Source organism: Polyodon spathula, chromosome 18, assembly GCF_017654505.1.
Source record: "Polyodon spathula isolate WHYD16114869_AA chromosome 18, ASM1765450v1, whole genome shotgun sequence".
In the NCBI taxonomy this organism is placed as follows: domain Eukaryota; kingdom Metazoa; phylum Chordata; class Actinopteri; order Acipenseriformes; family Polyodontidae; genus Polyodon; species Polyodon spathula.
In genome coordinates, this window is record NC_054551.1 from 23,151,447 (window position 1) to 23,164,545 (window position 13,099).

At 38.3% G+C, this 13,099-nt stretch overlaps 1 protein-coding gene across 2 annotated transcripts in view; it reads right to left on the reverse strand.

Annotated features, from left to right (window-relative positions):
- Positions 1 to 5,165: 5,165 nt before the first annotated feature.
- The window catches only part of LOC121330560 (BMP/retinoic acid-inducible neural-specific protein 3-like), a 40,733-nt gene continuing 32,799 nt past the window's right edge, over positions 5,166 to 13,099 (reverse strand). For both annotated transcript variants that reach the window (XM_041277163.1, XM_041277164.1), the window contains 2 exons: positions 11,127 to 11,349; positions 5,166 to 6,581 (listed from right to left, as the gene is read on the reverse strand). In XM_041277163.1, the coding sequence (XP_041133097.1) occupies positions 5,465 to 6,581; positions 11,127 to 11,349 (1,340 nt within the window). In that variant the 3' untranslated portion in view covers positions 5,166 to 5,464. The remainder of the gene's footprint in view (positions 6,582 to 11,126; positions 11,350 to 13,099) is intronic.

The window sequence follows — 13,099 nt, forward strand, 5'->3', positions numbered from 1 at the left end:
AAAGCCTTCTGCAGAGGCTGGTTTATTATTAATTTAAAAAATGACAAAGAAGTATTGGCTGTCAAAGTTGGACTTGCCTGAGAGTTTGAAACAAAGAATTATGTCAAAGTCATATGCATTATTTAAAAACTAGGTATTTAAAGCCTTTGCTTTACATTCAATTATTTAGGGCTCTTGTATTACAGCAACTGTCATTATGGTGCACTGTTGACCAGGCTCGAACTGCTGGCCCTCGCAGAATATCTGAAATGAGTAATTATTTGAATGCACTAATTAAAACAAAAGCAATCCTCATTATTAATTAAAAGATTATCATAAGTGTGCACCATTAGAAGACACCTCTTCACCGTATCTTAGCTCAGGGCACTTAGCTCAGCCATTAGAGCAATATGTTGATGGGTACCCTGTATATATAATTGAATCTTCAAGGTTGCACATAACCCTAAAGACTTAAAGAGTTTCAATCAGGAATACAGAAGTTAAGGCTTCAGGACTAAAAACATGGAGCAATCTGGCAGCTGTTATAAACCTTTTTTTTAATGAGTAACATGTTTAACTACATTAAAATTTCATTCATGGATATCCTGCATGTCTTTAACTTCCCACTGCATTCCTGGCTGATCCCTCTTACAATTAGAAAAATGTTTGATAAGTGTATTTCAGTGTGTGTCATAATAATAAAATGTTACTGAAATTCCTATCTATACTATTTTGCTGATATTCAACCCCATGCATCTTGGAACTGTCAGACCTTCAATAATTTTAAAGTGATAGTTACATTAAATCCACGCTATAAAAAAACGCTCTATAAACAGCTTTCATGTTTCTTATTTCCTGCATCACTAAGCTGTAGTACTGAAATCAATTTCTTATGATGAAAAGAGACAATAAAATGCCTTTGTAAATTATATTGGGCAAATATAAATAAGAGATGTTGAAAAATGCAGCTGTTTTTAGATCTTTAAAGAGGTTTTAAACCTTTTGAATATCAATTTGATTGCTTTGTGATATTTTCCTTATTGTTTAACAGTGTTTTAAATCATTGTGAGAGCCTCTGGGTTCTGTTGCTTCAGTACTGGATTTTCATTTTTATCTAAATCTGCCTTTACCTGGCTTTCAATATGTATTGGGAGTTAACAGCCTTACTCATTCCAAATCATGTGACACTGTTATTAATCAAATCTGCAAGCCCCCACTCACTAGATAAATGCAGATGAGATGAAGCAAGAGTTGGATAAATAGATGTCAAAAAATACTGTTGTGAAGTTAAGCCCTGACAGAAGAAAAAAACAAGAGAATATCCTTTCACACTAAAATATTCTGGAACTTTGTTGTCATTTAACATGGACACTAAAACAGACTGTGGAAGGGTATGGGTATTCACTGACACAGGAGACAGAAAGATGTGGCTGAAAAAACCCCACAGGTGTCCAGTTTTATTTATGTTCTTCTTTTTAAATCTTATTTTTACCCTGCAGAGGGCGCTGTTGTCCGTGGCTTGAATGCCGACAATCCAGGTAAACAGTCCACTGCAGGTACACTCGCAGGTGCTCTGTAAATAATAATCATAAAGGACAAAAGGCGAAAGAAAAAGGGAAAATAAAACAAAGTAATAAAACTACAAAATAAAGGTGCTTCACTCTTCAGCGTTTACCCCGACCATCTCGTATGGCTTGGGTCTCCGTTCTATGCTCATGCGTTCCCTCACTACCCTATAGAATTATCGGGATCTGCCCAAGTTCTTTCCTTCTGCAAAAATAATCTTTTCTTTCTTTTTCTTTTTATGTTGTGGTTTTCTCCAGATGCGCTTGGTTCACCCATAGCGATTCCGCTGGCTCTTATTCATCTAGAGAGGGCAGCCTGAGGGAACACCGAGCGTAATCTTTATAGGGCCAGCAATCCCCCAAGGCCTGCCTCTCAGCCACTTAGAGAGAGGGAAAGCCACACACCCTTTTCCCCACCTCTCCGTGTCACTGCCATGCCTGACAGGCGGATCTATGAGACTGCTGCCCCCACTTGCAGTACCACGCATGCACCAGACAGTCAGTACAGGTCTCCAAACTTACAAACTTGGTTGCTCTTCTGGAAGGAGAATCCGCCCCTAACCTACACACCATCAGCAAGCGCATAAAGGCTCCATGTATTATTCTCCTTTCTCTGCTTTTGTTTGGCCTCCTCCTCCCCAGACACCACCTTGCAGTGTGCCATGTCCCTTAGTCACTTCCTCTCTGCACCACTGGGATGCATGATATCGTTCATGTTTTTCCAGCCAGCCTCGTGCAGGTAGCTTTCGGGCACCTGCGGATGAGGCATCTGGCCAAATGTATCATTCACTTGGGCTCTGAGTGTTCATCATAGTCATAGAGCCCTGAGCACCCATCACAGATTAAATCATCGTCAATTGCAAACCAATAAATCATCACATTGCAGATTTTCTGTGCTGAAATCAGGTTTGTGATTGTATATTTTTTGTTATTGATTAATACTTTAAAGTCTGACTACCAGAGAAATACATTTTCTGAACTGGAACAAACCTTATAGAACACGTTCTGTCAGACACTGGGGTCCCAATACTGACGCTTGATCTGTCATACAGCTCAACCTTGATTTAATATACCAACCTAAACATCTATGTTAAATAAATAAAATAAAACAATTTAAATACACTGAAATGTAATATTAAAAGTGGCACTTTAACTGCTCATGGAATCAATCAATCTTTGGAAAAAATGTTGGAATGTGGAACGTTTATGCTTCACATCAACACCGTGGCTACATCATCATTGGGGGTTTTGAAGTCTTAATTCTAACCCAGACATGCTCATTACGATGAAAATGAAGCTAGGGCAGAACAGTGAGCTTTCTCTGCTGTAAAATATCATGTGCTTCACAGGTACCTCAAAATGGGAACAAAGATATGCTTTTCAGATTTGTTTATCGTCAGATACCAACAGCCTCAAAGATTATAACATAAGTACCATTGGACACTGACAGGGATTCTGATTTTTCTTAAAATCCTGAGATCATTTACTGTATATCTGCCAGGCAAGAAAAAAAAAAAAAGACTCGAAGGTGCAATTTGGCAGCACATCAGCTTTGGAAGTACCATTCAAAATTGATTTGTGTTTATATAAACTACATCAAGCAGAAAACATACGCTGGTTAATAAATCTAAATTGATATTTGTAGGAACGAGGCAGACACAAGCCAACAGTTTCTTGCAGGAGAAGAGTTTCCAGATTAGTATTGATCTCTCTGTGGAATATTGCTCTTAATGCAGGTTATAGCTGCTTCACATCAATGTATTTGATGAAGACTGTTTTCTCTTGTTTGCTGTTATATTTTCTTTTTTCTTTCTCAAACCCACTCTTCAGTGTGTTAAGCATGATCAATTAATTGCCTTTCAAGTCCAAATGTATTTAGTTTTGGTCTCAAATGAGCTCATAGCACAAAACCATCACATGTCTAGCACACATCTCAATATCTGCATGAGGGAATCCCATAGCTGCAAAGCAGTGGTGACTGTAGGTCGGGATTCAAATGTGCTTGCAGGCTGTATATGTTTAGGTCTATGAAATCTATCAGAAATGTAAATAAAATGTAGTGAACAAATGCAAAATGGTCATAGTTTAAATTTATGTACCTTGGTTGGCTAGCTATTGAGAATGACAGATCATACAGTATAGGACCTTCCCCTAAGAATGTTGCATTTTTGTAGACCCAACAAGCTAACACTGATACTTACTTTGAATCTCTTTATACAGAATATTTATGTTTGGGAAATGTGTTATATTTTTGTTTTACAGATTTGAGATGAAGCTTTCAAACAAGCAGAAACATAATATTCTACATTAATCATACATTCTGTTGAAGATTTTAAAATTGACTACTTAAAAATGTTAGTCATTGTTTATCTTAATTAATACCGTTCTAATACAATTGTATTCAACACAAACGACCATGCAAAACAGAAATATTTACAGTCTCATAACAGAAGGCCATCACAATCTGCTTCTGCAGGTTAGTTCTTACACCTGTGCATTGATGGGTCCAGAGTGATTTGCAGGCTGTTATCAGAATTATAGGTTACTTCTCAATAGGCTCCAGAGCTGTCGCGATACTCCACCTTCATCACTTGTATTTGGTAAATTCCAAGCTACACGCCATATTTATTTATTTTTTTTATCTCCACAAACATTTTAACTCACCTTGAGTGAGTGCTGCTACTGGTTGTTGGGGTGACGGCCTCTTCACAGCTTTTGCTGATATCCTATTGGTTGTTAAAACAATTCATTAAACATAAACCTTCACTACAAAATCCCTTAAGCTGTTGTGCTTGTAGACTGTTATCCCACTTTGTTGCTGATCCATTCATGTACATGGCTCGCCTATCAAGTGGAACTAACATTGAAGCATCCTTGGTTTCTGAAGTAGAAATGGAATTGTATCACAATAATATTACAGTACTGTATAATGTTATTGTAGTGTTTTTACATTCAGTATGTGCAGGGGTGTCTATTACTAATAGCAAGAGCATGAATACCCTTTTTTCTTTGTTTTAGCATAATCTTGCACGTCAGCGCTTAGCTGATCTGAGATAAGTATTTGGTAGACAAAAGTTATAGGCTTGTCATGCCTGAATATCATGGCAGATTAACTTCTGCCTGAATAGCATTATGTATTTTTTGCTGATATCAATACAACAGTGACCATATTCATTGGACAATGGTGTTTGTTTGATTTGTAAAGCACAGTAAGGGTCTTTTTAAAACATCCTCCAGGTCATTTCAATTGCCACATCTCCATTTAATTAGGATCATATGGGATGCACTTGACCAACTGAACTGGTGAATCGCAACCATAACTCATGTATACAATTCTATACACAATCAAATGAGCTTGCAGGAACATGGAGACTACTCACTGGAGACACATTTTTATTTAATCAGCAAATCAAATCTTACTTTAGGCATCTTGTCAATGAATAATGAAATCCTTGAACTGAGTGTCTAATGTTTTTGTATGGATAGCAAATATTATTCTATATATCATTCACTGCAGTAAAATCCTTTTCTCAAAAAACAATCACACCATGGTTTTTCAATTAAATTTTTTAATAATAATAGTTAATCTACAAAACTTTACTGATATCACTTTATGTCTTCACCTATGATGGAAAGCATATCATCATGGTTGCAACAGAACATATAAAAAGTACAAACAAATGTATTTAAAATTGGAAGTTACTGTTGTTTGGTCTCTATTTTTTAATTACTTAGCACTATATTTAGTGGTGTTATTTGGACTATTTGTATACGTCTTTTACAGGTTGGTAAAAGTTTTTTTTTTTTTGATTAGTTTGCACACATATAGTACAGATCTCCTCAAACACTTTTCACATATAAGTTGGAACCGTCTCCATTTACTGACATCATGTTTCTTACATCGGGCTTCAGCTGTCAGGTTAACCACACAATTTTGTTGTTTCGTAATTCATAGAGTTCGGCAATCTGGCACTGAAAGACTGCAAAGAGGAGTGGATTCGCACCACCTCACTGGTGGCCAGTTTCAGTCGGTGACGAAGCAGGCAAGAGAAGAGGTCCAAGCTCTGCTGACCAGGGGGTGACAGTCTATTTACACGGTCTCGAATCTCCAGCAGCTGTAACAAAGCAGAATCCTGCGATCCCTGAGTATAGGGGTAATCAAGTTGTAAAATCAGATCTCGAATAGCTTCTGGATCAAAGGGCATGCTGTACCCAAACACCTGGATGCTGTTTATTTTCATGTAGCCCAAATTCCTTGATGAATCCATAAAGTCCAGAGGTTCATAATAAATGCTGTCATTGCCATTAACACCAGGTTCCTTGATACGACTCCTCAAGTAGATGTGAACAGTCTCAAAAAACGTTTTCCACTTGTTCCCTAGAGTTAAGGTCCAGTTGTAACACTCCAGGGGAGGTTCAATCTTAGTCCGTTCCCAATCAGGAAAACTGTTCTCATTAACAGGCATAAACCAACTCTCGGAGTGACTGCCTCCAAAAGGGTTGACATATAAAGCGAGCACAGGCTCTAGAGTACTGTTTTTTGTGAGACAAATCTGAATGGATATACCCAGCAGCATGTGGACAAGGTTGGACTTGTACTTGTTGCTCTTGAGGGTGAGGAGCATGCGTTTCCGCCATGAAGGGTCAAACCAGCTGTTGAGGCGCATGTCGTTGCTGATAAAGATGGCATGGACCTCAAGTCTTCTGTCGGTTTTTTGCAAGAGGTATTTCAATTCAAGATCCTGCAGGTCTGTCTCGAATGCAAGGTAGTTCTCTGTCGAGTCAGCCACCTCAGGTTTACAGGTCCCCTGGCTCAGCATATACCCAGGGTTGCAGTTCCCACAGCGGGTGTGGTTGTCAGAAGCACAGGCTGCACAGCCTTGCCCTTCTCCTATTGCACATGGAATGGTCACTTGGCAGGAACTGTGATCATAGGCACAAAGGCAGCTGTGAGTTTCTTCAGAAAATGACCCCTCTTGGTTGTTCTCTGTGCAGTAAAGCAATGATTGAATGTATCTCAACCAATAGGTCAGCGGTCTAAAGATAAAATAAATAATTATGATCAATATAACAGGTTATTTGGATTGCAAATATTAGAGGATAATTGGTATGGACTGTTAAAGTATATAAAGCACCAAACAAGTGATTTTTTTTTTGGATGACATGTTGTTTACATGTTGTAGTTTACTATTTTATATACTGCTTCATAACTTACATGCATGGGATTTATCCTGGTTACCTGTGTATTGCCCTCATTCCACTATGTTTTTTTTTAATAGGATTTTCTACCATTTGTAATGATAAGCAATTGTTTCTTTATGTTAGACTATATTATACAGTAATTCTAGTATAGCTTCTAAATAACATCCCATCTATAAATTACTCGCTATTTACAATAGTCTACTCTTAACTAGGTTTTTAATGTAATTAACATTTTAAAATCAAGTTTGAACTGCTATACTATGTTATACCATTTATATAAAGGCTGCAATACAGTATAATCTGTGGAAATGCATGACTTCATGGCCTGTTTGCCAGTAATGTCTGTCCTCATGCAGTCTTCATTAAAGTGCATGGTGATACAGAGTTCAAGTGTGCACAGCAGGACCCTCTCCTCCCTACATAATGCATTTGCTTTTCCATGCATAATTTCTTCCTGCACACCTCCGTGCACTGTGAACCAGATGTCTTTCATAGATAAGCACAGCTTTTAAACCCCTTGGAATCCAAAGAACTCTCCAGTCTTTCATTAGGCCAAACTCCACAGTAACAAAACTTGATTGTATTTAATCAAATATCATGTAATCAGATTGCTCTCTTGCACAGAATTATTTCAAAGAGATTCCAAGGATTAATTGTCCTCTAGATTTTCACCACTACACTTTATGCTCGCCTCTTTTCTATTTAAAGTAATGGACTCCCCAAAGGTATGATTTTGGCCCTTACCAAAAATCTGATAAGTGGAATTAAAATTTTCTGTCCCTAGGGATCAATTAGGATAATACACATCTCTCAACACTAAGGAATATATGCCATCAGTACTTAGATATACTGTATGTATCAGAAAACCCTTAGATTGGTTAAAGGTAGGCTTGCTACTTCCTGATTTTAATCGATAAAGCTTGTTAAACATTGAATTCCCAAAAAAGTTCGACTGAAATAAATTTACATAGGATAAATATTGGTAAAACCACTTGATATTTTTTACCTAATATAATAATTTAGAAATCATCTCTAGTTTAGGTAGTTTTTATACTTGCTGTCTGTCCCATTTCCATTCTGCTCTGAATGGCAATGGGTCGCTGTCAGTCATCTCAGTAGGCTACTGTAGTTTTACTGTCAGTCATTTCATCCTTGATCCTGACAGATATCGTTAACTGAAACAGTGCTAGAATGCTCTCATTTGTTTAAATGACTGTCAGTCATCAAGACCTGCACCAACTGTGCACTTTCATTTGCCAGTTACAGCACCGTATTATTCATAAGACCCTGATTGACGGCTCAAGTCTCCGTGGCAGGATGAAACAGGCCAGTCTGTCTTGCCTTCCAGTGACTCAGAGTCCAGCTGTCCTGAAGCAGGAGAGGGGTGGAGATCAGACTCAGAATAATAAGTGCAAACTAGTTCTGTTAACCTCCGCGCACTTGCGTTCCAGACTGCTGCTTTACTATCTGTGGTATGTGATTCGACTACCTATGCAGTATTAATTGAAAGGAGTGAGTGTTGTTGTCTTTTCAGCTTTTCACTCATGTGGAAGCACATCCTCCACTGGGGCTAGGCTCTGTCTTATCATCGCTGTTGAGTGACTCAGCTGGCTGCTGTGTGGCAGTTTTAATATATTTAAATATATACACCCTAGCCCATGACTGGCCCAGGACGCTTCTTTACACATTCTCACCAGTACCATTGCTCTCGGTCTTTTTGGGAGAAGGTCCGGTTAGAGAAAGTGACAGTTCTTCTAGTGGACCCCAAATGGCCCAGGAGAATCTGGTTCTCGACCTTATGCCACCTCATAAGATGCTAGCCGTGGGAGATCCCGCTTCGCTTGGATCTCCTCAGTCAGGCTTGAGGCACTCTCTGGAATCTGGAACCTGTTCGGTTCTAATTATGGGTCTGGCCCCTGAATGGGACCACTGGAGAGCTCTAAGGCTATCAGGCGCGGTTGTAGGCAGAGTGCTAGGGAAGAATCCACTATGTTGCTCTATGCCTATAAGTGGAAGTATTTCCAGAATTGGTATCTGACTAGAAGTCATGCCCCTTGCCCCTTGCTGGTTATCTTTCAGTTTCCGCAAGAACTGCTTCATGCTGGTAAGTCACCTTCCACATTGAAGGTGTATTTAGTGGCTATTTTTGCATGTCATGCCCCCATAGATTCGGTATCTCTGGGTGCGCGTCTTTTGGGGACCCGGTTTCTCAAGGGCGTTCACCGGTTGCGCCCTCCTAGGAGGGCCGTTCTCCCCAAGTGGAGATGTTGTATTGGAGGCTCTCATGAAGGCCCGGTTTGAGCCTATACACTCCATAGAGTTGAAGCATCTGTTTATGAAGACAGCCTTCCTCTTAGCTCTCACCTCCACTAAGCGGGTCAATGATTTGTTGGTGCTGTCAGTGCACAGCTCCTGTATGTGTATTTGGGATGATGTCAGCAGGGTGTCATACTTTCCTCCTCAAGGTGATTACAAGCTTCCACATGAATCAATCTGTGGAATTGGAGTCTTTCCATTCACTTCTGTTTGCTTCGGAGGAGGATAGGAAATGAATTTTATCTGCACAGTGCGGGCACTGAGATGTTACGTGGACAGGACAAGAGCTCTGTGACCAGCTCTTGTCACAGTATACAGACTCTAGGACAGCAGCCCCTCTCAAAGCCTTGACTGTCTCATTGGATTGTGGACACAGTCTCTGCCGTGCATGACAGTTCTGGCTTACCCCCACCTGGTAGAGTAGCTGTGCACTCTACTAGAGGGTTAGCTACATCGTGGGCCCTCTTCAGAAGGGCCTCACTGCCGATATATATACACAGGCTAGCTGGGTAACGGCGCATACATTCTCCAGGTTCTACCACTTGAATGTGATAGATCCCTCCTCACCTTCAATAGGCAGGAGGGTCCTTGAGGTTGCACGCTCACACCGCTAACCTTCGGTTATACGGTTCTGATGCATCCCTCTTATGCTGCCATTCCTTCGCCTTCTCGACGGCTCTGGTATACATTATTCCATACATAATGTTGTTAGTGGTCGTCTTTGATTTGAAAGGGAATGTTAGGTTAGGTTGATGTACAAAGAGAAATGGCTTCCTCAGTATGACCGTTTTAATGCCTCGGTAGGCAGGACCAAGGGTGTCATCCCAGGAAGGGGCCTATCAGCAGCTCTGGTATAGAGAGCTCAGAAAATACCTACCAAAAGGCCGGCATATCCCATACATAATTGTTGGTGGTTGTCTTCTCTTTCAGGGAACCAGGGTTATGGTAAGTAACCTAATGCTTCGCTAAATTAGATGTTTCTAAATGGCATAAAAAGTCTGTTTCTTAAAGCATAAAAGTCGATCAAGTCTCTGCTTGAATTGAAAAATAAAGATAAAATTGGCAAATTCTAAAATAAACATATTAATCGTTGATTTCACAAAAAATAAATAAAAATCAAACAGCAGCAAGCCTACTTAAGGACAAGTTTCTAGCTTTTATTTAGACAGATCACCAGTTTTTGGAGGTTTGAAAAGCTTAGGTGTCCCTGTTGCAGCTACAGTCACACTGACAAACTAATCAAACAGACTTCAAACACACTTACCTCTTTAGAACTATCCCTATTAAAAAGTTCCTTTACAAGACATGAAATAGATAATTTAATTAATCCTTTATGTACACATGGAATAACCAATGCCTAACAAAAAACATTCTTTACTCTTCTTACTCCCAATTTGACCGTCAAAATAGCTGACCTACATTGTACTAGTTGCATTATACTTTCTAGTTTCAATACAATTCTTATTTTAATGAATGCCTAGCTAGAATATAATGTACTATGCTACTTTGATCAAAGCTTTCTGCTCACTTAAATGCAACTCAAACAGGGATCAATTTGCACCTACCTGAGTTATAACCCTTTCTGAAAATGTAATTTAACAAAGCAATTCCCCAAACTTTGACACTTTTAAACCAGGGAAATTAAACTGTGCTTTTTTCAAGAAGATTAATAAATTCCAGCATTACAATTAATATCATTGGCTAATGTGAAACCCACTTATTATCAGTCTCAGGTTAGCCAACATTTATATTTATACTGGTATATAAGAGATTAATTTAAGTCACAGCTTGACTATGAGACATGGTTTTACAGGATTTGTCTCACAATTAAATCATTAGATCTGCTCTATTAATGTTTTCAAATCCCAAACCAAAATACCACCCTCCTGAAAAATGTCCATAAAAATACATCAGTTTGCATTCCCTAGTGGCATTAGAATTAGACAGGGAAGATACTGGAATGTATATGAAGTGGAGCTAATTGGTGGTTGAATTGACTTTTAAAAATGTTCAACAATATAGGGCACATTAATACTATTTCTATTTCTATTTTAGAGTACCTACCTCTGTCTTGTAAGAGCGACTTGGGGCTGTTTCTGACACCTTTTACTAAGAGCGAAGAGCTTGTAGACAACTTTTTGTGCCTTACTGTAGAGAGATTTCATGCTGTTTTCAAGCAGATCATACCGCCGCTGAAAGCCAGAGTCCATTGACCATAGGTGTTGTAACGTTGAAACGTTCAGAAAATAGTTCTGTGGTAGTCTTTTCAGAAACATTTTAAACTCATCTGTTAAAAGTAAAGAACAAGTAAAGATAAAGACACTTCTTGTCAAAGTTTGACAAACTACTTGTAAGTTTCTTTAGTTTTGTGGAATTTTCCAAGCTAATGCTATTTGAACCTGACTCAAAGGGCAACATTTTTAAAAGTTTGTAAATGATAACTCCAGTGTTAATCAACAAATCAGTATGTAGCATTGATTTTTAGCATTTTCAAGAGGTCGTTATGCCTATCTCGTTATTAAATAATCATGCTAACGTGATTTCCGAAATTGTTGATTTCCGAAATAATGTTAATATCTTAACGAGCAGTGCTCCTTGCGAATATTTCTTTTGTTTGCGTGGGAATTTAAAAGCGAATCCGTGTTAATTGTCAAAATTTATCAGGAGTTAATTTGCACTTGGAAAAGGAGGGTTTTAATTAACGAAAGACTATAACTCACCTTGAAACAGAAATTTAACAGACCGCGGCTGTAATGCAGACAATACAGAGACTACCTAGATAACTCAATATTTGTAGTTATGAACATATTTTAAACTTTGATACACTTGTGGTTATGAATGAGATTTGTTCACTTGTTTTAACAATTTGTAACATCGCAGGAAGGGATGCATGAAAGTACAGTGGCAGTGGGTGAATCAATAGGCGAAAAGATAAGGCTATGGCAGTAATAAATATCTACAATGAGAAAAAGCCACTAAAGACCTGTGGTTTACGTCTTTTTGATGATGTCGGACTGGACAGGGAAAATTGTAATGTCGGACCTGGTCCGACTTAGGACCGCAAAGAGTTAAACACACACACACACACACACACACACACACACACACACACACACACACACACACACACACACGTCCGTCCTGTTATTTTTTGAAAACAAGACCTGACAGCCCCACATCATACTTTTTAACTATTAGACAAAATATTTACAGAATACTTAAAAGCTGCTGCTATAATCATTATTCATTTATTATTAATAGCGCTATTGTTAAATTATACCAAATCACATTTTTTATTTACAATGAAGGTAACCTATACTGTCGTGGAAATGTATATGTGAAGTTATCTAAATAAATGTACATTCTGCATGAAAAAAATCACAATTTTAAACAAAGTTTACAGATTATACTCAAAATAGATATTGCCCTTATTTTTTATTTCATTTCCATTTACCTGCTGCTCGCTGTACACTAGCAGTTTCCATAACAGGGAATTCTGCTTCCATTCATTTTTCTTGATCTTGTTAACATACATTTTGATTAACAAAATCCCCTTATTTAGTCATTGAGACAGGAAGTGATGTATGTGACCAGCAACAATTAAGCTTTTTAACGAGAAATGCATTCATTAATGACCTCATCGACTCAATTTCAAAGTATTAATGTATTGATTTAATTCACACATTTTGTTTGAAAATCACTTGCTACTAAAGCTCTCGTTACTCTACCACGAGTTTGATACAATAACACTGTATTTTGAAAATCCTGCCCCAGAACTCTTATCCTTAATCCGGTGTGTTTCCTAGTTTTTCTGAAGTCAAATAATACAGTTATCAATAAAAATAGTTAGTGGTTTGAATAAAAAGTATTTAAGTATATATAAGCCATATATCGTGGCAGGGCAGATCCCTTCCTGTAAATAATAGGATGTTCATGTGTGTTTTGGTGGTGGTTGGGAGGGATGGGGTTAATCCCTAGCCCCTCCAAATACATATGAGTATATGGCTGTTCCCAAATAAGGTAACTGGTGTTAATTG